This window comes from Mercenaria mercenaria, chromosome 17 (genome assembly GCF_021730395.1).
Source record: "Mercenaria mercenaria strain notata chromosome 17, MADL_Memer_1, whole genome shotgun sequence".
Lineage (NCBI taxonomy): Eukaryota > Metazoa > Mollusca > Bivalvia > Venerida > Veneridae > Mercenaria > Mercenaria mercenaria.
Genome location: NC_069377.1, coordinates 13,542,334 through 13,569,138, shown reverse-complemented (window position 1 = coordinate 13,569,138; position 26,805 = coordinate 13,542,334). Strand labels below are relative to the sequence as shown.

The window sequence follows — 26,805 nt, the reverse complement described above, 5'->3', positions numbered from 1 at the left end:
GCGCCCTCATCTGATAAAAACTGTAAGAAGACCTTATAATGATGCTACAGAGGAAGTTTGGTGAAGATACATGAAGTTGTTCGTGAGAAGAAGTTATTTAATGGTTTATACTATTTGCAGCTCTGGCTGCACTTAAAGAGGCCAAACTGCAACACTTGAATAATCTTGATAAAGGACCATGTCAAGACATTACTGACCAAGTTCGGTGCAATTTTGACCAGTAGTTTCAGAAGACATGTAATCTGAAGAAAAGTGTGGAAGAATGAATGTACGGAAGAACAGTGAGCAAACACAATAGCTCACCCAAAGCACTTTATGCTCAGCTGAGCTAAAAACATTTTGGTGGGATTATTATAATATCCGATAAATAATGTGTAAGACTGTTGAGCTAGCAAAACAGTTTCTAACCTTTACTCTGGCTCACTGCTAACTTACAGGAGCATTATAAAGACCATGCAAGTCAAAAATACACTTTTCCGCGACCTCATACATATAACTTCAACACATTCCTGTTTTCCTTTTTTATTATTTTTTTTGTCAAAATATATAAATGTTCGACATTTCAGAAGTTCTAGTAGTTGCCATACTGCTTCAATCTGCAAAGAAAAAGATAGTATTTGATGATACAAACTGAATGAAACTGTTTCTGTCTACATGTTTAAAATTATAATTTCGTGGGCATGAAATTTCGTGGTTTTGGTCAAAATGGCAATTTCGTGGCGATATAAATTCATTGATATAAACTTTTGAACACAAAATGAATGGGAATTTTATTTGTTTGTTGGGATTAAATTTTGTGGATTGACTCAACAACGAAATCCATGAAAATTAGTCCCCCACAAAAATTAATGATTTCACAGTATCTAAATTTCATAATACATTCATTATAAACTACTTAAGATATAATTGAATCTGAAATGTCAATATTTTCAATAATAACGTTCAAATTGCATATCAAGTATGTAACTTCATTTGTGACATCAGTTTCACATGTCATTGGGTTTAAAGTTTTTTAACTGCCAACGCTTTCATTATATATCTAGTCAAAGAATATATTTATAGCATTTATGAAATAATTGTAAGTGCATATATGTATGTAATAAAAAAAAAAATATTTGTATAAAAAAATGCATTTTTTCTTTTGCAGTATGATACTGCACTCCTTAAGTTGCTTAACATTTCCGCTGCAGAACAGATGTATATTTATCCTTAAAAATCCATTTCATACACATACACCCATACTATATTATTAATGCCATATACCTTGTTCATTTATATGATACAACTTGAAACTAGAAAATACATGAATATAGACGTTTGAAAAATAAATTGTATTTAAAAACAAGAGCTGTCAGTGGACAGCGTGCTCGACTATTCTCAGTGCTTGATAGTATAATATAAGCTATGAGTAAAACTATAACATTACAATAGCCATCCAGCTGGCTTACGAAAGGTCGGTGGTTCTACCCAGGTGCCCGCTCGTGATGAAATAATGCACGGAGGGGCACCTGGGGTCTTCCTCCACCATTAAAGCTTGAAAGTCGCCATATGACCTATCATGTGTCGGTGCGACATTAAATAAAAACAGAGCTGTCCGTAAGACAGCCAAGCTCGACTATTCAAAATATTGTCCCAGAAGCAGGAAAATATTACCCAAAAAGGTTAAATATCAAAAGAGTTTTAAGTATAAAAGGGGGAATAATTTGACCAAAATGCATATCTGTTATGGGACTTGCTGCTATCAACTAGTTTTCTAACCCCGAAGACACATGTGAAGTTTCAATTCAATATCTGCATTAGTTTTGGAGATAGAAACTCGCATGTAAAACTTTAACCAGAATTTTCAAAGTCCAATAGGGGGCATAATTTGCCCAAAATACATGCCAGAGTTATGGGACTTGATCCAGTGAGGTTAGTAATTGATCTAGAAAAAGAAAAATATAAGTTTCAAATCTATATGCCTTTTAGTAATAGCTGTATGTACTTGCATGCAAAACTTTAACCAGAATTTGCTAAGTCCAAAAGGGGGCATAATTTGGCCAAAATGAAGGTCAGAGTTATGGGACTTTTTGCTATCAACTAGTTTTATAACCCCAAAGACACATGTGAAGTTTCAAATCAATATCTGCATCAGTTTTGGAGATAATAACTTGCATGTAAAACTTTAACCAAAATTTTCGAAGTCTTAAAGGGGGCATAATTTGCTCAAAAACATGTCAGAGTTAAGGGACTTGACCCAGTGAGGTTGGTAATTGATCTAAAAGAAGAAAAAATAAGTTTCAAATCTATATGCCTTTTACAAATAGCTGTATGTACTTGCATGCAAAACTTTAACCAGAATTTTCTAAGTCCAAAAGGGGGCAAAATTTGGCCAAAATGAAGGTCAGAGTTATGGGACTTGCTGCTATCAACTAGTTTTATAACCCCAAAGACACATGTGAAGTTTCAAATCAATATCTGCATCAGTTTTGGAGATAGTAACTTGCATGTAAAACTTTAACCAGAATTTTCTAAGTCTAAAAGGGGGCATAATTTGCTCAAAATACATGTCAGAGTTATGGGACTTGACCCAGTGAGGTTGGTAATTGATCTAGAAAAAGAGAAAATAAGTTTCAAATCTATATGCCTTTTAGAAATAGCTGTATGTACTTGCACGCAAAACTTTAACCAGAATTTTCTAAGTCCAAAAGGGGGCATAATTTGGCCAAAATGAAAGTCAGAGTTATGGGACTTGCTGCCATCAACTAGTTTTATAACCCCGAAAACACATGTGAAGTTTCAAATCAATATCTGCATTAATTTTTGAGATAGTAACTTGCATGTAAAACTTAAACCAAAATTTTCTAAGTCCAAAAGGGGGCATAATTTGCTCAAAATACATGTCAGAGTTATGGGACTTCACCCAGAGAGGTTGGTAATTGACCTAGAAAAATAAAAAATAAGTTTCAAAGCTATATGCCTTTAATTGATGGCTGTATGTACTTGCATGCAAAAACTTAACCAAGGTGTGACGCCGACGCCGACGCCAGGGTGAGTAGAATAGCTAGACTATTCTTCGAATAGTCGAGCTAAAAAATAAAAAAATAACATTACAATAAGCATACTCTAAGTCGAAAAGGAGTTTTTACCTGTAAAACATGAAAAGGGTCTGATAAATCATATATCATACTGTTCCACATTTAACATTTCTTACCTGTATAACAAAGCTTTTCCTTTATGAGTTCCCACAGTGAAATATCCACTATTCAATGAAAAGTCTATTGCTGTGGGTATTCTCAAATTGTTGTCTAAATTGTCTGGGAAATTTGAGAACACTGTCTGACTAGCTACATGTACCTGAAAACATATATATAAAATTCTGGTGGCCAAACAAAAGCTAGAGCTATCACTAAAAGTGATGAATGTACCCCCCGCATGCACTGACAAAGTACATTGCAATTTGACGCACACAAGATTGCATAATTATGTGGACTTTATGTATATAGACTGTATGTATACAGTATAGTAACAACTAGAGCTATCACTAAAGGTGATGAATGTACCCCCCGCATGCACTGACACAGTACATTGCAATTTGACGCACACAAGATTGCATAATTATGTGGACTGTATGTATATAGACTGTATGTTTACAGTATAGTAACAAAAAACAAAGTCCCATAACTATGCAGAATATTTATCTAAAAGAATGTAACATGCACCATGCACAACTAGGGTTGGTACTGATCACTTGTGTGAAGTTTCATTAAATTGTGTGTAAGGGTTTGGTAGATCAGGCACGCACAAGATTGCATATGCAGACTGTATGTACATAGTATGTTAACAAGAAACAAAGTCCCATAACTCTGCAATTTTTGTCGCTGAAAGAACCTAATATGCCCCATGCACAACTACTGTTGTTACTGATCACTTGTGTGAAGTTTTATTAAATTGTGTCAAGTGGATGAGGAGAGATGGTGCGTACAAGATTGTGTCTATGTATACAGTATAGTAACAAAAAAACAAAGTCCCATAACTCTGCAAATTTTTTTTCTGAAAGAACCTAACATGCCCCATGCACAACTACTGTTGGTACTGATCACTTGTGTGAAGTTTCATTAAATTGTGTCAAGGGGATGAGGAGAGATGGTGCACACAAGATTGTGTCTATGTATATAGTATAGTAACAAAAAAACAAAGTCCCATAACTCTGCCAATTTTTTTCTAAAAGAACCTAACATGCCCCATGCACAACTACTGTTGGTACTGATCACTTGTGTGAAGTTTCATTAAATTCTGTCAAGGGGATGAGGAGAGATGGTGCGCACAAGATTGTGTCTATGTATATAGTATAGTAACAAAAAAACAAAGTCCCATAACTCTGCCAATTTTTTCTAAAAGAACCTAACATGCCCCATGCACAACTACTGTTGGTACTGATCACTTGTGTGAAGTTTCATTAAATTCTGTCAAGGGGATAAGGAGAGATGGTGCGCACAAGATTGCGTCTACGGACAGACGACCAGACGGACAGACAGACAGACAGACAGACAGACAGACAACCTGAAACCAGTATACCCCCCTTACAACTTTGTTGTCGGGGGGTACAAAAAACAAAGTCCCATAACTATGCAGAATATTTATCTAAAAGAACGTAACATGCATCATGCACAACTTGTGTGAAGTTTCATTAAGTTGTGTGCAAGGGTTTGGAAGATTAGGCGCGCACAAGATTGCATATGCAGACTGTATGTACATAGTATGTTAACAAGAAACAAAGTCCCAAAACTCTGCAATTTTTGTTTTGAAAGAACCTAACATGCCCCATGCACAACTACTGTTGTTACTGATCACTTGTGTGAAGTTTCATTAAATTGTGTCAAGGGGATGAATAGAGATGGTGCGCACAAAATTGTGTCTATGTATATAGTACAGTAACAAAAAAACAAAGTCCCGTAACTCTGCAATTTTTTTTTCCTGAAAGAACCTAACATGCCCCATGCACAACTACTGTTGTTACTGATCACTTGTGTGTTCATTAAATTGTGTCAAGTGGATGAGAAGAGATGGAGCGCACAAGATTGGTTCTACAGACAGACGGACAGACAGACAGACAGACAACCTGAAACCAGTATACCCCCCCTTACAACTTTGTTGTCGGGGGGGTACAAAAAACTATTTAAGTTGACATAATATTTCCATTTTTATGTAAAAATTTAAAAATCACCTTGAAAGTTGTGCTTTATTTGTTAGTGTGTAGTTCCAGTTTCAGAAAAAACAAGAGCTGTCTCCATAGGATGACACATGCCCCCGATGGCACTTTAAATGAATAGTTATGGCCGATGTTCGAGTTTAGGACCTTTGACCTACGGAGCTGGGTCTTGCGCGCGACACGTCGTCTTACTGTGTCACACATTTATGCGTAGTTATTTTAAAATACATGCATGAATGACAAAGATATGGACCGGACACACCCATCAATGCACTATCATGAAAAAAGACCTTTAACATCTAAGTGTGACCTTGACCTTTGAGCTACGGACCTGGGTCTTGCGCATGACACGTCGTCTTACTGTGGTACACATTCATGCCAAGTTATTTGAAAATCCATCCATCGATGACAAAGATATGGACCGGACACGCCCATCAATGCACTATCCCTTAATGTCTAAGTGTGACCTTGACCTTTGAGATACGGACCTGGGTCTTGCGCGCGACACGTCGTCTTACTGTGGTACACATTCATGCCAGGTTATTTGAAAATCCATCCATCGATGACAAAGATATGGACCGGACACGCCCATCAATGGAATATCCCTTAATGTCTAAGTGTGACCTTGACCTTTGAGGTACGGACCTGGGTCTTGCGCGCGACACGTCGTCTTACTGTGGTTCACATTCATGCCAAGTTATTTGAAAATCCATCTATCGATGACAAAGATATGGACCGGACACGCCCATCAATGCAATAACCTTTAATGTCTAAGTGTGACCTTGACCTTTGAGCTACGGACCTGGGTCTTGCGCGCGACACATCGTCTTACTGTGGTACACATTCATACCAAGTTATTTGAAAATCCATCCATCGATGACAAAGATATGGACCGGACACGAAAAATGCGGACAGACCGACAGACCGACAGACAGACGGTTCAAAAACTATATGCCTCCCTTCGGGGGCATAAAAAGTTACTTTACAAAGAAGTACATTACTTTACATGCCGAATTAAATGACAATGGAAAAACGAACATTGACTAGTCTTGTAAAACTCACATCTAATGTAAAATTACACTTACAAATTTAATGCCTTTTTCATATGCATTTGAGGATATTGCCAACATTTCTGATGTGGAGTTGAATTTGGCGTGTGTACAACTTGATGTCAGATTCATTATGGCTTTCACAGGTTTGGGTTCAAACGATGACAGACATGTTTCTCGCTCATATAGATTGACAACACCTGTGTTTGACCTGTTAAAAGAAAGGTTTTTTTAAATATACATGTTCAAATTTTCTAAAAGTTCATTGAAACCCTCAAAACATGAAACTATTTGCCTGGTACCTACAAATTATAATAGATTGTTCATTGTTGTGTTGTTTTTTGAGTGGGAGAGGGGGAAGGGTAGCACTGTTTTTCAACAGTATTCATGAAATGGCAAGCAGTTAAACTAACCAGTGTCCCTGTACTCTGTAATAGAACTAACTTCTCCTCCTTAAGCAACTGCCAACTTCTCCACATGAATCTGTGGTGGAAGATGAAACTGCTCCAGATATAATTTCTTATATCAATCATCACAGATAACATATACCTCACCCATGAATCAAATCACAACCCCATGATACATAAAATTTCAAGTCATATAAAGGACAGTGTTTCCTAATAATATCTGACTGAAGATGTCAAAAACTGTTTAAGATGCTTGAACATAAACAAATTAATGGCCTAGGTCTTTCACGTGACACATCATCTTGTTCTGGTGAGCTTTTGTGCAAAGTTATTTAAAGCTGACAAGTAAAAGTCCTGACAATAAAATCAACCTAAAAATTTCAATTTAGAGTGTGTCTTTGACCTCTGAGCAAGAGATCTTGGTCTGGCATGCTACAAGTCATACTGTTGTGGAAAATATATGCGACAAGTAAAATCTGATGGACGGAAAGATGGACTGACAAAGAGCAAACCTATGGTCCAAAACTGGTTTTCAACCTGTAGGGGACTGTAGGGGACTAACAGAGATCAGCCATGCTACATATACTTGTAAACACAACTACAGACTTACCCACAAGCAATATACTGGTTATTTTTAGAAACTGCAACACTTGTTCCATGAATACAACCCTCATCCATAAACCTGTGTGTACAGTCTCGAGACCTAATGTCCCAAACATAAACCTGACCCTCATCTGAAAAAAATAGAACAAACATACAATTAAAACATACTTTAACATCATACATACTCACTTGATTCTTAAAATACACAACACTATTATTAGATCATTTTAATTCTTAAATTTCTTGGGGTTATTTTTGTGTTGAGTTTAGAGTCTCACCAACACAATTTTATGGTGGAGGACAACCCCAGGAGCCCCTACAGGCATTATTTCATCATGGGCTTGCACTAAAGTAGAACCACTGACCTTCTGTAAGTCACATGGACAACTTCCTCACACAACTAATTCTACAACCCAAACAAGGTTACAAACCCACAGTGTTAAGGGGCAAGGTATTAGAAGTCAGTGACCTTAATGAATTGGCCACAGATGCCATGGAAGCCAATTTTTAATCATTTTCATGCTATAAAAGGTACATAAACTGTTGCCAAGTTGTGAACTTTGGTATATTTTAATTACAAAAACTGCAGAATTAAATGACCGAATGATAGAACAACAACATGACGTGTAATCCATATTGCATAAAAAGATGAGTCTTTCCGAATTGCTAGCTTCATTGTGTAGAACTGTGTTTAAAACTATAAAACAGAGGCCACCCTCATAGCAATAGCATCTCATTAGTTGATTTTAAACTTGGATAACAGACTTTTCTTCCTAGTGTAAAGGGTCAAGTGGAACCATTTGAACAATCATATGACAGGTCCAAGCATGGAAGCTTCTGACCAAGTTTGATGAAGATTCATTAAGTGGTTCATGAGAAAGGTTGTTTAAATCAGAGAGGTAACACCTGAAGACAGACTTGGATAATTACAATAGCTCAACCTCAAAATTCGGTTTCTGTGAGTTGAAAAAAATTATTATCAAAATAATTATGTTAATGTTCATTATGAAAGTGATGTATACTTAGTCTTTCATACTAACCTCCATGTGAGAACATCTGTTGGCCATCATTGGTAAAATCCACTGATGTAACACCGCCATTCATTGTAAGTGTGAACAACCATTCTTTTGACTGAAACAAAAATGCCAAAGCTGTTGTTGCACGTGCACCAGGAAGTCACATGTGGCACCAGACTTGCAAGAACTGCTATTGAATTAATTGATAACAAGAGCCATGTTAGACATGGCTAATCCCCCCGCCGGGCATATTATAATTGAAGGCTAAAGTTCCTGGCAAGTTAGTGTCTGAAAGTATTAATTTTGGGGAAAGCTTTGAAGAACCGTTTAGTTGTGGTCCGCATCAGAGGTTTTAAGATGTGGAAGAAAGAATAAGTCAGTAGTGAGGTGGTTTACTGCTAAATTTTATTAATTTTCATGAACAGTATAGCTATGATGTTTTTCTATATGGCTACTGTAAAAAGAAGGAATGGAAAGCTAACAGGGAACAAGAGTGCCAGAATGTCATAATATATGCCCGTCAAAGCAAATTTCTTTACTCTAGCAGCTGTATTTGCAAATGGAATGTTAATTTTGTGGTTGTTTAGTAATCATTGTAAGTCTTTTGTTTTTTAAAGTCCACAAAAAAACTCCTTACCAGGTAGAGATACCTTATAAAAAAATACACCTAAAATTATAGAGTAACATCTATGTTGTACCACAGAAAAGTGGTCTTGTTTTTCCATAAGGTCAATTATAAAAATGTTACAATATAAATTATTTATAGTAACAACTAAGGGAAGTTAATCTTAAAAAAAAAAAAAAAAAAAAAAAAAAAAAAATGCAAGTCCACACAAAAATCTTTATCAGGCAGAGATTGGTCAAAATACACCTTAAAATTGGATTTAGCACACTTGTTGTACTACAGAAAAGTGGTCTCGATTTTTCCCTAAAACTAGTAATGAAAAAGTTACAATAAAAGCTATTTAAAGTAACAATAAAGGGAAGTAATTCTAAAGAAGGGAACTGCGCATGACACCTCGTCTCATGATGGTGTATAATTGTGCCAAATTACATCAAAATCCCTCCATGTATGAAGAAGAAATGCTTCGGACAAAGTCATTCTTGTATCTGACCTTTGGCCTCTAAGTGTGACCTTGACCTTAGGCCTAGTGGCCTGGATCTTGCGCATGACACTCCGTCTCATGGTGGTGAACATTTGTGCCAAGTTATATCAAAATCCCTCAATGCATGAAGAAGAAATGCTCTGGACAAGGTTTTAATTCTTGTATACTTTGACCTCTAAGTGTGACCTTGACCTTCGACCTAGGGACCTGGTTCTTGCACATGACACTCCGCCTCGTGGTGGTAAACATTTGTGCCAAGATATATCAAAATCCCTCCATGCATGAAGAAGATATGCTCCGGACAATTTTTTTTAAGAAAATATGATAAAGGGGAATAACTCAAAAAATAGGCAAGGTAGAGTTATTGTTCTTGCACATTGCACTTCCTCCCAATTTGTTCTATCAGTGTATGAAGTTTGAAGAAAATCCCTCCAGTACTTTTGGTGTTATGCTCCGGACAAAATGTTTTAAGAAAATATGATAAAGGTGAATAACTCAAAAAATAGGCAAGGTAGAGTTATTGTTCTTGCACATTGCACTTTCTCCCAATGTGTTCTATCAGTGTATGAAGTTTGAAGACAATCCCTCCAGTACTTTTGGAGTTATGCTCCGGACAAAATTTTTTAAGAAAATATGATAAAGGGGAATAACTCAAAAAATAGGCAAGGTAGAGTTATTGTTCTTGCACACTGCACTTCCTCCCAATGTGTTCTATCAGTGTATGAAGTTTGAAGAAAATCCCTCCAGTACTTTTGGAGTTATGCTCCGGACAAAGATCGTTGCGGACGCACGGACGGACGGACGCACGGACGGAGAGCATTTCTAATATTCCCTTCGCCTTTGGCTGGGGGATAAATCAGGAGGGTATACAGTTATCCATCTGAATGTCTAGTAAGCTCTAAAAACAACCTGACTGGACGAATTAGTATACTGGTTGTGTACCCTGGGACGCAACAGCTTTTGAAGTGATATGGTCATCCCATGTGTATACCTCCGATAATAACCAAATTTGGAGGGTCACATGACCAAATGCAAATACAAGCACAGCAGATAACTACATAAATCTGCTACTCATAGCTTATATTTAAGGCAAAATATTCCCCCAAAATACACCCCGAGTGCCATTTCAAACATGTATTTTGAAGACCCTCTCCCGTACCCATCCCCACAGCAACCCTAATCGTCCAAAACCATCCTATGTCCCTGATTAGTCAAGCAACTAACCAGCACAAGAAAAGCCCTTTTCTTCCTAGTGCAAAGAGGGAGAGACAACCATTGTTGATACTATAACTGATTTTGCAGAAGTATTGAGCATTATCACATTGTGAAAAGTCTACTTTCTGGTGTTATCATCGAACATCATGAAATATGAGCTTTAATTGTCCTCACTCAGAATATTAAGTGAGGATTCCAAATAATTTAGATGATTAGAAGCGTCCGTTTCCTCTAACCATCCGTCCGTAACTTAAAAGGAGACTGATCCAGTTTATATATAATGCTCCTGTAACAATACAGAAGGTTTAATATTTACCTAATAAGGTAAAAAAATCTTCTTCATGTATAAAATTTGTTTTGATGATAATAAATTATATACTCATTAAAAACAAGTGTATGTCCATTTAAATCATCAATATTCTTCAGGTTTATTTGCCCTATTCCACCGTTATTGGAATATTGATTGATTCTTTACCTGTAAAAGGCATTAAAGGGAAGTAAGCAAATTTTGTCCAAATATAGTAACACTGACATAGTACTGCCAAAGTTGTGTCCCTTGATTTCACGTTTAATTATTTGATAAACTTACTTCTGTTTGTATAATATTTCCTGTATAAGAAACTGCACTGTAACTTTAGAAATATATTTTTCCATATTATATTTTATCAAAAGAAAAAGTTATCACTCTAAAAAAACTAACACTTTAAAAACAATGTTAGAGCTTCTTGAAAGGACAAAGAATTTAGAACATAAAGTAAATTTTTCTCTCCCTTTTCATACTAATTTATTGCATATCTATTAAAGAGGGCAAGATATGTAAGATAAGTAATATGCCAGACAGGATTTTCCCATATATTCCACTGTGCTGAAAAAAACAGGTGTAAGAAGACTCTGCTGTAAATTATGAATGAATGTGTAAACTAATACGCTACTGTAATACAATAAGATACAATATGCAATAAAAAAAAAAAAAAAATTGAAAAAAAAATTCACTAGTAGAAGGAGTGGATGGAAATATTCTGACTCTTGGATAACTTGGAAGAGCCTCCTAACAACCCAAAAAGTTACCCTCGAGCCAGATATTTCAAACTGCACTTTCAACTAGTGCAAGATTCTTATATTCTCACTATATATGCTCTAGTCTTCTTTTATAACATCAATACCAGAAAACTCAAACAAGCAACAAGTAAACAGTCCACAAAGGGGTTCTCAAAAGGTGACTGCAAAAAAACATGGCATATCTAATGCAAACATGCATTTGTTCCAGAATAATACCTTTGATGAAATAAAGTGCATAGCTCCATATTGTCCCAAAAACACAAGGTATTTGCCATCAGGTGATACTGCAAAATCCTTCAAACTGTGCTCATCTATACCTGTTAATACAGAATTATTGTATTTTGTATGAACTGAACAACAAAGATTGAAGAACACTATGCAGTATTTATAACAGGATGTCAGTAGAGGATACTTTTTATTCTGGCGCAAGAACAAAAGAATGCATTTTCATACTGAACATATAGCCACTGGAGAGCTGAGGACTGACGATATTTTCAGCTTACGTGTAAAACAAACACATTTTCTTTTACATTCATGATAACCAAATAACTCACTGAAGAAAACAAGAGGACCATGATGGTCCTGAATCACTCACCTCTTCCCACATGACCCAGTTTTGAGTATGACGTCGTTTTTTCTATTAGGCCTAAAAAAAAAATTCTTTGTTTCCGGTAACATGCTCAAAAAAATTAGGGTAGGTAGGTCGGAAAAACTTTTTTTTTTGGATTTTTTTTTTATTAAGGGAGACTTTTCGGCTATTATTTTTGTGTCAAAAAATGAATACAATTAGAGGGGTTATGCCTCTAGAGCAGCAGTAAGTTGATTTATAACATCACTGACCATGTTTAAAGCATAAAAAGTGCAGTTTTGCAACTTTTTGTCAAAACGTTGAAAAAAATGTTCTCCAAGGCCATAAAAACATTTAGGGTCGGGCCAAAAATTTAGGGTAGGTCGGGATACCGGAAACAAACAATTTTTTTTTTTACGCCTTATTTGACAAAGTGACCTAGCTTTTGAGCTCATGTGACCCAGTTTTGAACTTGACCTAGATATTATCAAGATAAAAATTCTGACCAATTTTCATGAAGATCCATTGAAAAATATGGTCTCTAGAGAGGTCACAAGGTTTTCCTATTATCTGACCTATTGACCTAGTTTTCGAAGGTATGTGACCCTGTTTTGAACTTTATCTAGATATCATCAAGGTGAACATTCTCACTAATTTTCATGAAGATCTCATGAAAAATATGGCCTCTAGAGAGGTCACAAGGTTTTTCTATTTTTATACCTACTGGCCTAGTTTTTGACCGCAGTTGACCCAGTTTCGAAATGGACCTAGATATCATCAAGGTGAACATTCAGATCAATTTTCATGAAGATCCATTGAAAAATATGGCCTCTAGAGAGGTCAAAAGATTTTTCTAATTTTAGACCTACTGACCTAGTTTTTGACCGCAGCTGACCCAGTTTCAAACTTGACCTAGATATCATCAAGATGAACATTCAGACCAACATTCATACAGATCCCATGAAAAGTATGGCCTCTAGAGAGGTCACAAGGTTTTTTATTATTTGACCTACTGACCTAGTTTTTTAAGGCACGTGACCCAGTTTCTAAACTGAGCTAGATATCATCAAGGTGAACATTCTGACCAATTTTCATGAAGATCCTTTCAAGGGTATGGCCTCTAGAGAAGTCACAAAGTTTTTATATTTCAAGACCTACTGACCTAGTTTTTGATCGCAGTTGACCCAGTTTCAAACTTGACCTATATATCATCAAGATAAACATTCAGACCAACTTTCATACAGATCCCATGAAAAATAAGGCCTCTTGAGAGGTCACAACGTTTTTTCATTATTTGACCTACTGACCTACTTTTTAAAGGCACGTGACCCAATTTTGAACCTGACCTAGATATCATCAAGATGAACATTCTGACCAAATTTTATGGAGATCCATTCACAAGTCTGTCCTCTAGAGAGGTCACAAGGTTTTTCTATTTTTAGACCTACTGACCTAGTTTTTGACCGCACATGACCCTGTTTCGAACTTGACCTAGATATCATCAAGATGAACATTCTGACCAAATTTCATACAGATCCCATGAAAAATATGGCCTTTAGAGAGGTCACAAGGTTTTTCTATTATTTGACCTACTGACCTAGTTGTAAATGGCACGTGACCCACTTTCAAACTTGACCTAGATATCATCAAGGTGAACATTCAGACCAACTTTCATGAAGATCTCATGAAAAATATGGTCTCTAGAGAGGTCACAAGGTTTTTCTATTATTTGACCTACTGACCTAGTTTTTGATGGCACATGACCCAATTTCGAACTTGATCTAGATATCATCAAGGTGAACATTCTGACCAATTTTCATGAAGATCTCATGAAATATATGGCCTCTAGAGAGGTCATAAGGTTTTTCTATTTTTAGACCTACTGACCTAGTTTTTGACCGCACATGACCCAGTTTCAAACTTGACCTAGATATCATCAAGATGAACATTCAGACCAATTTTCATACAGATACCATGACAAAATATGGCCTTTAGAGAGGTCACAAGGTTTTTCTATTATTTGACCTACTGACCTAGTTTTTGGCGGCACTTGACCCAGTTTCGAAGCTGACCTAGATATCATCAAGGTGAACATTCTGACCAATTTTCATGAAGATCTTGTGAAATATATGGCCTCTAGAGAGGTCACAAGGTTTTTCTATTTTTAGACCTACTGACCTTGTTTTTGAAGGCAGGTGACCCAGTTTCGAATTTGACCTAGATATCATCAAGATAAACATTCTGACCAATTTTCATGAAGATCTTGTGAAATATATGGCCTCTAGAGAGGTCACAAGGTTTTTCTATTTTTAGACCTACTGACCTAGTTTTTGATGGCACGTGACCCAGTTTCGAACTTGACCTAAATATTATCAAGATGAACATTCTGACCAACTTTCTTAAAGATCCCACAAAAAATGTGACCTCTAGAGTGGTCACAAGCAAAAGTTTACGGACGCACGCACGGACGGACGCACGCACGGATGGACGACGGACGACGGACACCGCGCGATCACAAAAGCTCACCTTGTCACTTTGTGACAGGTAAGCTAAATACAACATGTAACAAATGACACTTTCATGAAAAACTTCAAAGAATATAGGGAAACTTATTCTGAAGAAGTTTCTTTTACTTATTTGCCATTCTTCAAGAAAATGCCTGAAAATGCAAGTCTTTGCTTATGAAGAAATATTAATAAATCTTTATTTAGAGTGCTTTCCATTGGTGTTAACACTGTCACATGATTAATCATAACAAGTCGTAATGACTCGTAGGCAGCGCCAAAAATCACGTATCGACCTCATAGCGTTTCGATGTTATAACAATGCGACATACACAATTTTAAAGGTCAAAACACTGGAAAAATTTTGAGTATATGAATTGCTCTTTTCCAAAGTAGCCTTGAGTTGTTGGATTTAATAATAAAACATTTGTTGTCTACTAGGTTTGGTCTATATGAGGATCTATCGACCTGGGAAAAGGGATATTGACCTCAGGGTACGCCCTCTATAAATATCACTTTTTCCAGGCTGATACATCCTCATACTGACCTCACTAAAAGGCAATATATAACTGTATATCAAACTTTTCATGTAGATCTACATTCACATTTCAACTATTTTTTTAAACGACAAAAAATCAAAGTATACCTTTCATTGGAACATTAACAACACATCCACTGATCATATCAAAGTACTTGAAGCTTTTGTGTTTGGACCCTATCACAATCTGTTCCCCATCTCGTGTGAAGTGGGCGCAATATACAGGAAAATTTTCTATAAATAAACTCTGTATCTTTGAATTGGTTTTCCCATCAACCTGCATGAGTAGAACACAAAGTTAAATGCTTTGGTATCATTTATATAATATAAATTGCTCAATGAATATAGAATGCACAACATCTAAATGATTATTTTTGTCTCAAAACTAAATCAGTCAATGTACCATGATATAGCTGCCCAAACAGATGTTATGCATAATTACATGGTTAAAAAAGCTCTGCTTGAAAATCTGCACAATCATGAACTTAAACATTTAGAGCGGTAAAAGGGGGGTAATCAAAAACAATGTATTCAATAAAACTTCGTAATATGTTAATCAACATTCAAACCTTAGACAAATATCAGAGAAAACAATTACTGAAAATAGGATTTCACAAGAAATGAAAATATTTTATGTTCATAATAAAAGATGTGGCAGCCACATTATGAGCCTTTAACTTGCACTGCAAAAAAAGGAAAATGCAAAAGAATCAACAGACATTTAGAGAAGTACAGAGATTGCACAGTTTTGGAAATCAGATCTTTTTTTCATATTTCTTACAAATCTCCCCATTAATGTCTACAGCCATATTCAAGATGGTACTTTTTTAAATCAATCTTTTGAAAATGTACCATGTGAGCCTGAGGTAATAATTACCCTCTTTGAACAGACCCGAGTAGAATGACAATCAGCAGTTTCTGCATGATTCCCTGGTCTTGCATGATATTCCTTTATTCTTAAGCCATAAATATAGTTTAACTGTTTCATATAAGGAATGGTTCCCACAGGAACCTCAGAATGCTGATTTCACATATCGAGGGGTTAGTGCAAGACGGGAATAATTATATATATTATATGTTCTTAGAACCTTCTGGCTCTAACCCCTCCAATTATGTACTGTAATATCGTTTAATTTCGTGGGCATGAAATTTACTGGTTTGGGTCAAAACAGCAATTTCATGGGGATATGAGTTCCTTGATTTCAATTTTTTTTTTACATAAAATGAATGGGATTTATACTTGTTTGTTGGGATTTAATTTCGTAGATAGTTTCAACCACAAAATCCATAAAAATTAGTCCCCCATGAATATCAACGATTTCATAGTAAAATGTCATTATGGGTCCACTTAGTTAACAACTTTCTTCTTAACCAGCTGATTTTTTATAGTGCAAAGACATCCCAAAAGCCAAACTGTGCTAACATACAATTTTTTTTTTTCCAAGAAAAAGCCCACATACCTGGAAGAGTGCGAGTGTATTGTTCAAACCGCCTGTAAGAGCTACCTGGGCTGACGGATGAAACTCTAATGCTGTAAGCTTTCCCTGAAATTAATTCTTATCTTCATTTTTTGCTTTAGATACAACTTGTTGGCTAGAGCAAAGGTCCCAGATCAAAGAAACGTTCTTATGGAGGTTGGCATACAGACACACTGTATATCTGACAGTTTAAATAGTTTAACGACTTTCTTCTGGCATTGCTTTCCAGTAACAAATTACATTCTGTTGTGAAATGCGACCAGGAATAACAAAACATAGTAAAATTCATTTCATATCTGATACTGAGAATAAATTTCCACTTTGAAGAACTCTCCATTCTCATGTACTACAAATTATGTAACTGTAAATATGACCTATGTAATCCCTAACCGTTTTACTTTTTCATATACATGTAATAATGAAGGTAATGATGATGATGCTAATATCCATGAGATTTATGCAGAACTATTTTATTATGATGATGATCATGTTGTTCTCTGTTGATGATTGATTGATTGATTGATTGATTGATTGATTTATTGATTGATTTATTGATAAACAGGATAAGAAACACCTGCAGGTGTAAAATTTGAATATTCTTACATGTAAAATTTTGAGAAAATTTCTACATTAAATGGAATGTAACTTTGACAAAGTATACGGTAAGATCAAGTCACGACGCTTAAGACTTTAATGAGCTTGAAAACATTCAGTCTGATGATGCTAAAAACATACATGTAGGAAACTTGAAAGCATTTGACCTTCCAGCTTTTGAGAAACCTACTTACATACAAAATATATTTTGTGATGTGAACACCAACACTGACAAAGGAGTGACATTTGAGAAACCTGTTTTTACAGACAAAAACTATTTGTAACGCAGACTTAAAGGGTGGCATCAAAAGCTCTAATGTTTGAAAAATTTCAAACTATCAATCTTAAAATGATCTCAATCATTACCTGTTGTGGACTTTCTTTATTTATATCTGTACATGGTTTGATCTGTAGAACTGTTTTAGGTAGTGAGGATGAGGATGTGATAAATGTTCCTGTTTTCTGTAATATATCCTCGACGTCACTGTCTTCATCTGGCAACATACAATATAAGATAACTCTTAAAGCAGGTATTTTTATTATCTATCATTAAATTTATTTAAATATTAATTCTAAACAAACAATTTATGCTGGGAAAATGATTCATGACATTTTTGTCTATGTCTTGCAACTTACATGTAACGCAGAAAAAACTCTGAAAGCCAGACCCTGTCTGGACCTATTCTTGCAACTTACTATAAATATGTGAGTTAGAATTCATGTTTGCTTATTTCTGAAATTTGGTAATGCCTATGTTCCTGTCTCATGATAAATTAAGTCATAGAAAATAAATCTTCTATGGTAACAAAACCAATACAAAAAGTACTATTTTCTATTGCAGATGATAAAAAATAATTTTTCATACACTCAGAAGAAAAATTAATTTTGATCACAAAAGTCCTACATTATATCTTTAAACACTTTAATCACAGACCTACATACCATCTGAATTTTTGTCTCTTTCAGAAGGAAGTTTTGCCCAGTTTGGTGTAGACGACACTTTCTCGAACCTGAATGAAACAAAACGTACATACATGAAAGTGTGTAAATAGAATGAAGGACAAAATCCTGCCCCCACCCCTTTCCACCAACACCAATCTTGAACAGACAAAATCTCAAAAAGACTCAAAGCTAGCTTCTTAGCAAATCAGCTTCTTCAGAGCACAACCTATCTACAACAAAGCCATTTTTCTTTCATTTTTGATCACTTTTCAACATATAATCACACTTCTATTTAGGCAAAAAATATTTTAATTAGACATAAATACATATTGTAATCTGGTTGACATATGACTTGAAATTCCGTTTGACAAAACAAATTTCACAGTATGTTTAACTTTAGCCTGCTAAATTTCTAAAATGGACTGGTCCATCATTCAATGTGGGCAGTACCATTTATTATTCGAAGAGGTGTTCACTGAAAATTTACTGACTGAATAGTAAACAGTGCAAACCAAGATCAGTCTGCATGGATGTGCAGGCTGATCTTGGTCTGCACTGGTCGCAAAGGCATTCTAATCATTTGCCGCCAGCAGGCTAAAGGTGAACATTACTTAAATGGGGTGGTACTACGCATAAGGCCTAAAAAAAAAATTCTTTGTTTCTGGTAACATGCTCAAAAAATTTAGGGTAGGTAGGTCGGATTTTTTTTTTTTTGGAAATTTTTTTTATTAAGGGAGACTTTTCGGAAATTATTTTTTTGTCAAAAAATGATTACAAATAAGGGGGTTATGCCTTTAGAGCATCAGTAAGTTGATTTCTAACATCACTGGCCATGTTTAAAGCATAAAAAGTGCAGTTTTGCATCTTTTTGCTAAAAAGTTGAAAAAAATATTCTCCAAGGCCATAAAAACATTTAGGGTCGGGCCAAAAATTTAGGGTAGGTCGGGATACCGGAAACAAACAATTTTTTTTTACGCCTAAACAGAAGGAGGGAGTCTATCACTTGAAAATTTTCTTTGAGATAACTGTATTTTCAAGACAGCCAAGTTCCAGATACAAAGTTTCAACTGTATTTATAAAACTTACTGCGACTTCAATCTTTGGCTGTATTCACTCTTGGATATTTTTTTCTCTTCTCCATGTCTTACATCATTGAATCTTCTCGCTTTAGACAGTAAAATACTGGAAAAACAAGGGTTATCAATATAAAATAACTTAATTATAAATAAATATACATACAAACTTATAAAAGCAACTGAGATGTTATCCAGCAAGGCTTGAAATGAAATCAATGAGGGGCATGTGAATTTGAAGTTGGCGCCCTTAACCACTTGACCACGGAGGCCCCAAAAACAATTTTTAATTGATTAACAAAATTATCATTTATCTTTTGTTTTACGCATACAATTAGTATAAAATCTTTTTTAAAGAATTTCTTGTTTTTAATGTTGGTACTATCTTTACATTAAAAATTGTATTAAAAAAAATGTTTCAGTTTTCATCAAATTTGTTAAATACTTCAGCAAGCACCTCAATAACCTATTTTTGGTAACAATGAAGCCCACTAAAAATATGTTTAACTTGTATAGTCTGATGGTAGCCATTGGTAGAAACTTACTGATGTATACAATATTGCAAAGTATAAACAAAGTACAGTTAATCAATGTTTTAAACAGCATCATACATTTATTATTTAAAAGAAAATTTGCATTTTTTAGCTTTCATAATTCATTTGGCAAGTGTGGTTGGATGGTGGACAATGGGCAGCAAAGTGGTTAAAGCATTTTTCCTTATCTGAAGTGCATGTTATCTTCAACAAAGCACCAGATCATGTTTATTATCTATGCTTGCAATCTAACCATCTGCAAACTCACCCAGTCCCCCTTATCAGACAATACTAGAGGATACTTTCAGGGTTAGGACACAATCCATCTGCTTATCAACACAAATATGGTAATAATTAAGATAATAGACATCTTTTATCTACGTATGTCGCATACACATGCTGACAGTCAATTACCCTATACATGCCATGTGTTCATTTCTGCCCTCAAATCAATACACAAATATAAAAGAATTAATTTTTAACAATTTGTCCCTACTGACATTAAAAATTATATAATTACCCTTTTAAAGGACCAAATCGGAGGTAAAACAACAATCAACAGGAAAAATAAATACCAATGTACAATCAGTATCCCTTGAATGTTGCATGTAATAAATAGTGGAATAAAATTACCTCCCCTGAACATCATCCTCATCTTCCCAGACTGGTTTTTTCTCATCTACTTCTAATGAAGACTGACTGGTTTCTTTTGGCAATTCCCTCTGAAAATCATTCAATAGTATATTTTACCTGATCCAGTCATTTAATAAACAAGAGCTGTCTGTAAGACAGCCAAGCTCGACTATTCGAAATATTGACCCAGAAGCAGGAAAATATTACCCAAAAAAGTTAAATATCATAGAGTTTTAAGTTCAAAAGGGGGAATAATTTGACCAAAATGCATATCAGTTATGGGACTTGCTGCTATCAACTAGTTTCATAACCCCGAAGGCACATGAGAAGTTTCAATTCAATATCTGCATTAGTTTTGGAGATAGAAACTTGCATGTAAAACTTTAACCAGAATTTTCAAAGTCCAAAAGGGGGCATAATTTGCCCAAAATACATGCCAGAGTTATGGGACTTGATCCAGTGAGATTAGTAATTGATCTAGAAAAACAAAAAATGAGTTTCAAATCTATATGCCTTTTAGTAATAGCTGTATGTACTTGCATGCAAAACTTTAACCAGAATTTGCTAAGTCCAAAAGGGGGCATAATTTGGCCAAAATAAAGGTAAGAGTTATGGGACTTGATCCTATCAACTAGTTTCATAACCCCTAAGACACATGTGAAGTTTCAAATCAATATCTGCATTAGTTTTGGAGATAATAACTTGCATGTAAAACTTCAACCAAAATTTTCTAAGTCCGAAAGGGGGCATAATTTGCTCAAAAAACATGTCAGAGTTATGGGACTTGACCCAGTGAGGTTGGTAATTGATCTAGAAAAAGAAAAAATAAGTTTTAAATCTATATGCCTTTTAGAAATAGTTGTATGTACTTGCACGCAAAACTTTAACCAGAATTTTCTAAGTCCAAAAGGGGGCATAATTTGGCCAAAATGAAAGTCAGAGTTATGGGACTTGATGCTATCAACTAGTTTTATAACCCCGAAGACACATGTGAAGTTTCAAATCAATATCTGCATTAGTTTTGGAGATAGTAACTTGCATGTAAAACTTTAACCAAAATTTTCTAAGTCTAAAAGGGGGCATAATTTGCTCAAAATACATGTCAGAGTTATGGGTCTTGACCCAGTGAGGTTGGTAATTGATCTAGAAAAAGAAAAAATAAGTTTCAAATCTATATGCCTTTTAGAAATAGTTGTATGTACTTGCACGCAAAACTTTAACCAGAATTTTCTAAGTCCAAAAGGGGGCAAAATTTGGCCAAAATGAAAACCAGAGTTATGGGACTTGATCCTATCAACTAGTTTTATAACCCCGAAGACACATGTGAAGTTTCAAATCAATATCTGCATTAGTTTTGGAGATAGTAACTTGCATGTAAAACTTTAACTAAAATTTTCTAAGTCCAAAAGGGGGCATAATTTGCTCAAAATACATGTCAGAGTTATGGGACTTGACCCAAAGAGGTTGATAACTGACCTAGAAAAAGAAGAAATAAGTTTCAAACCTATATGCCTTTCATTGATGGCTGTATGTACTTGCATGCAAAAACTTAACCAAGGTGTGACGCCGACGCCGATGCCAGGGTGAGTAGAATAGCTAGACTATTCTTCGAATAGTCGAGCTAAAAATGTACCCATATTCTTTCAATCTACCAATCACAGCCCTAATGACATTCTTTTTATTTTCTACAAATTTCCTTTCTTAATGTAAATGAGGACATTACTCAAACAGCTCTTTATAACACAAGCAATGAAGTAATTTGTTTTCATGGTATACACTTTTATTCATTCTTCTTAAAAGCTTTTCTTTTTCATTCAAGATTTCTGAAACTCTGTTACCTTTTGTGAGGAAAGGTTGCTTTTTTGAGTGAATGTGTGTATCCAAATGCTTAAATTCATTTGCTCAAAGTTTGAACCTTCTAAATGTATTTTGCAAAAGGAGCTGGTTACTGTTGCAACAATTTGCCACTGACTGTTACGGTGACTGTTACCAAACACTGTAAAATTACTTCAAGGGCAATAATTCTGTATTAACCTTCAATAAAATTAATCATCAAAATCATTATAGATAAAATGAGCTGCACCATGAGAAAACCAACATAGTGCATTTGCAAACAGCATGGATCCAGACCAGCCTGCACATCCGCAAATACACTATGTTGGTTTTCTCATGGTGTGGCTCAAATACTTTTTAGTAGCATCTAAGTATCTGGTAACAAAAATTAATATTCCATTTTTTTCATCATACAATTTTACATAAAATTTCTATTTTCTTCATCAGCATTCAATCAACCTTTGAACAGGTTCACTTGAAAAGTTTCATATGGATTATATTCCAATAAATTTGCTACATTATCTTATATATTTATCCGCGTATTTATGAAAAAAAAACCTCGTCAATATCATATTTTGTTAAGCCTTAACAAAGTTTATCCATTGTTAAGCCTTTAACGAAGTTAAGTCATTGATATACACAATAACTCTAAAACTTTCTTGACTGTTTTGAAAATGATGAACTTTTTGAATTCTACACCTGTTTTTTGTTTCCATCTCTGCCAAATTTTGACAGATTTGAATGAAATTAGGAATAGGATAGAATGTTTAATGATTATTTAATCATAATATAACATAGTAATGATAGTAATCGGAAGTAAATTCATTTAGCCATAATGATTAAAATAAGGTAACAACTAAATCAATAGTTACATAAGACCAGTAAATCCCAAATGACAGCAGCATTGTTTGAACATATCAAACTGATGACAATCAAATTATTTAAACCGATTTTTCAGCTTTCTTTGGTTGAAATAGAAAGTCCATCAATATTTTCAATGTCAACTTGTAAAAAAAAAAAAACAACATAAACCTTCGGAAATATGTGTAAACAGGTGTGAGGAGAAATCAACCCTGATACCGGTTTCAATACACAGCGGACTGGAGAAATAAAAACCAGAAACAAAACACAAAATACATTAAAAAAAAAATCGCAATTTAAATTTTTTTTAAAAATTAATTTTTCAAAATTTAACGTTAAAAAAAAAAAAAAAAAAAACCCCAAAACAAAAACTGCCGATGATACTAAATCGCAGAAACAAAACACAAAATATACATTAAAAAAATGTCAGCAGGGCAATTTCAAAATTTTTATATAAATTAATTATCAGAGATTTAATCGTTATAAATACATTGTACATGTACCAGAAAACGTTCCCAACAGACTTTATTGGGGATTTCCCAACATAAATATGCAGAATAAGTTTGGACGAGACGGGATTGCAACAGTCAAAAGTTATCACATGGTCCCAAAACGTCCTACTAGAAAAAGCCCTGTTGCCGCTGTACAGAAGCTGGTCCAGAATAATAGCGAGCATAGCTCGCGAGCAATTGCGCAAAGCGTGTAGCTTGCCTTACGCCAATGTGTAGGCGAATATAACAAAAGTGTACCGAATGAGGCAAAGTGATGTAGCTGAAAAACCTTCGTCAACGTCAGGGGGCCGCCATTTTTTTCTACTTCCGTCAAAGTCGGGAAAAAATTGTTTTTGTTTTTTTTTATTTCATATTTGAGTTATAACCTCTCTATTCATTTACGATTTAGGTGTCTTTATTTTTAAAAAATTATGTTATGGAAATAATTTCAATTTAGCTTTTATCAAATTATTTTATGAAAAACGCACCCTAGCGGACAGGTGCTCACAGGAAATGCTTTGTTAGCAGTGAATACAGAACTTCATTTGATTGCTGAATATTATCCATCACTCAAAAATAATGCAAGAAAGATTTCCAGTTGGTAGAAAAACAAGAGCTGTCCGTAAGACAGCCAAGCTCGACTATTCGAAATATTGTCACAGAAGCAGGAAATTATTACCCAAAATGTTAAATATCAAAAGAGTTTTAAGTTCAAAACGGGACATAATTTGACCAAAATGCATATCAGTTATGGGACTTGATGCTATCAACTAGTTTAATAACCCCGAAGAAACATGTGAAGTTTCAATTCCATATCTGCATTAGTTTTGGAGATAGTAACTTGCATGTAAAACTTTAACCAGAATTTTCTAAGTCCAAAAGGGGGCATAATTTGCTCAAAATACATGTTAAGAGTTATGGAACTTGACCCGGTGAGGTTGGTAACTGACCTAAAAAGAATAAATAAGTTTCAAAGCTATATGCCTTTTGGTAATAGCTGTATGTACATTGTACGCAAAACTTTAACCAGGATTTTCTAAGTCCAAAAGGGGGCATAATTTGCCCAAAATACATGTCAGAGTTATGGGACTTGATTCTATCAACTAGTTTTATAACCCGAAGACACATGTGAAGTTTCAATTTAATATCTGCATTAGTTTTGGAGATAGTAACTTGCATGTAAAACTTTAACCAGGATTTTCTAAGTCCAAAAGGGGGCATAATTTGCTCAAAATACATGTCAGAGTTATGGGACTTGGCCCAGTGAGGTAGGTAATTGATCTAGAAAAAGAAAAAATAAGTTTCAAATCATATGCCTTTTAGTAATAGCTGTATGTACTTGCACGCAAAACTTTAACCAGAATTTCTAAGTCCAAAAGGGGGCATAATTTGGCCAAAATACATGTCAGAGTTATGGGACTTGACCCAGTGAGGTAGGTAATTGATCTAGAAAAAGAAAAAATAAGTTTCAAATCTATATGCCTTTTAGTAATAGCTGTATGTACTTGCACGCAAACTTTAACCAAAATTTTCTAAGTACAAAAGGGGCATAATTTGGCCAAAATGAAGGTCAGAGTTATGGACTTGGTGCTATCAACTAGTTTTATAACCCCAAAGACACATGTGAAGTTTCAATTCAATATCTGCATTAGTTTTGGAGATAGTAACTTGCATGTAAAACTTTAACCAGAATTTTCTAAGTCCAAAAGGGGGCATAATTTGCTCAAAATACATGTTAGAGTTATGGAACTTGACCCAGTGAGGTTGGTAATTGACCTAGAAAAAGAATAAATAAGTTTCAAAGCTATATGCCTTTAAATGATAGCTGTATGTACTTGCATGCAAAAACTTAACCAAGGTGTGACGCCGACGCCGACGCCGACGCCAGGGTGAGTAGAATAGCTAGACTATTCTTCGAATAGTCGAGCTAAAAATAGGCAGTGGCTATTCTTACGGTTCCGTAGGATTAACCACCTGAAAACTTTTCACTATTTTTACAGGAGAGCCGTAAGAATAGCCTGCAAGGCTATTCCTACGGGACCATAAGAATAGCCACTTCCAAAAAAATATTATTTTTCTATAAAAGATCTAGCATTGGCCAGAAAATGGGAAAATAATGTCATTAATAGCAAGCGCGTAGCTCACCTTACGGCAATGTGTAGGCGAATATAACAAAGGTGTGCCGAATGGGGCAAAAGTGATGTAGCTGAAAAATTTTCCTCTCGTCTGGGCGCCGCCATTTTGTTCTACTTCCGTCAAAGTCGGGAAAATTGTTTTTTCGTTTTTTTTAATTTTATATTTGAGTTACAATCTCTATGTTCATTAGGTGTCTTTATTTTTAAAAAAGTTATGTTATGGAAATAATTTCAATTTTGCTTTTATTAACAAAGTGCGTGTCCCTAGAGGACAGGTGCTCACAGGAAATGCTTTGTTGGCAGTGAATACAGAACTTCATTTGATTGCTGAATATTATCCATCACTCAAAAATAATGCAAGAAAGATTTCCAGTTGGTAGAAAAAAAATATGATTTTCTTTTAAAAGATCAAGCATTGGCCAGAAAATGGGATAAAATGTCATAAATAAGCATAAAGCCATAAGAACGCCACAAACAGGTAATGACGTCACTGTGACACCGGCGTTCCATAAATTTTGCAACGTATGATATTCGCTGTTACAGGTATAATGACACTAAATTTTTGTTTTCTTTTCAAGTGAATAGGTTCTCGGAATTGTTTTAAACAGTGAATAGTTTCTTTGCCGTTTAGCCTACACTCGCTCAGAGGCTTTGCCTTTTTCATATTATTAAATTCATCTCCTGCCAATGGTACCTTTTCGGTGTTTACAAACTGATGAATTAACTCTTTTTCATCACCAAGAACAAGTGTTTCAAGAGCTTTCTCTTTTGCACCCTTCTGTTTCCACCTTCGATTCTTTTTCGTTTGCCCGACAGGTGGACCTTCAATTTTCCTTTTGCTTGAATCCTTCTGTTTACCGCTGTGGTGTCTTTTTAACGGCTTTCGCAACATTTTCGTAAATAATTCAAGTATTTGTATAAAAATAAAAACGTGGTTTGTTTTTCCCAAATCTCTCAAACGTTTTTTGACAGCAAA

At 35.0% G+C, this 26,805-nt stretch overlaps 1 protein-coding gene across 1 annotated transcript; it reads right to left on the bottom strand.

The window, feature by feature from the left end:
• Nucleotides 1-506: 506 nt before the first annotated feature.
• LOC123536839 (U3 small nucleolar RNA-associated protein 18 homolog) lies at nt 507-26,805 on the bottom strand. Its single transcript, XM_053529094.1, has 13 exons — nt 26,524-26,805; nt 20,510-20,598; nt 19,357-19,452; nt 18,271-18,338; nt 17,695-17,822; nt 16,717-16,800; nt 15,365-15,533; nt 11,863-11,963; nt 8,291-8,381; nt 7,258-7,381; nt 6,277-6,451; nt 3,194-3,336; nt 507-596 (listed from the first exon to the last, which is right to left on the bottom strand). Exons 1-13 carry the CDS (start codon nt 26,719-26,721, stop codon nt 572-574), a joined length of 1,491 nt encoding a protein of 496 aa, XP_053385069.1. The 5' UTR covers nt 26,722-26,805; the 3' UTR covers nt 507-571.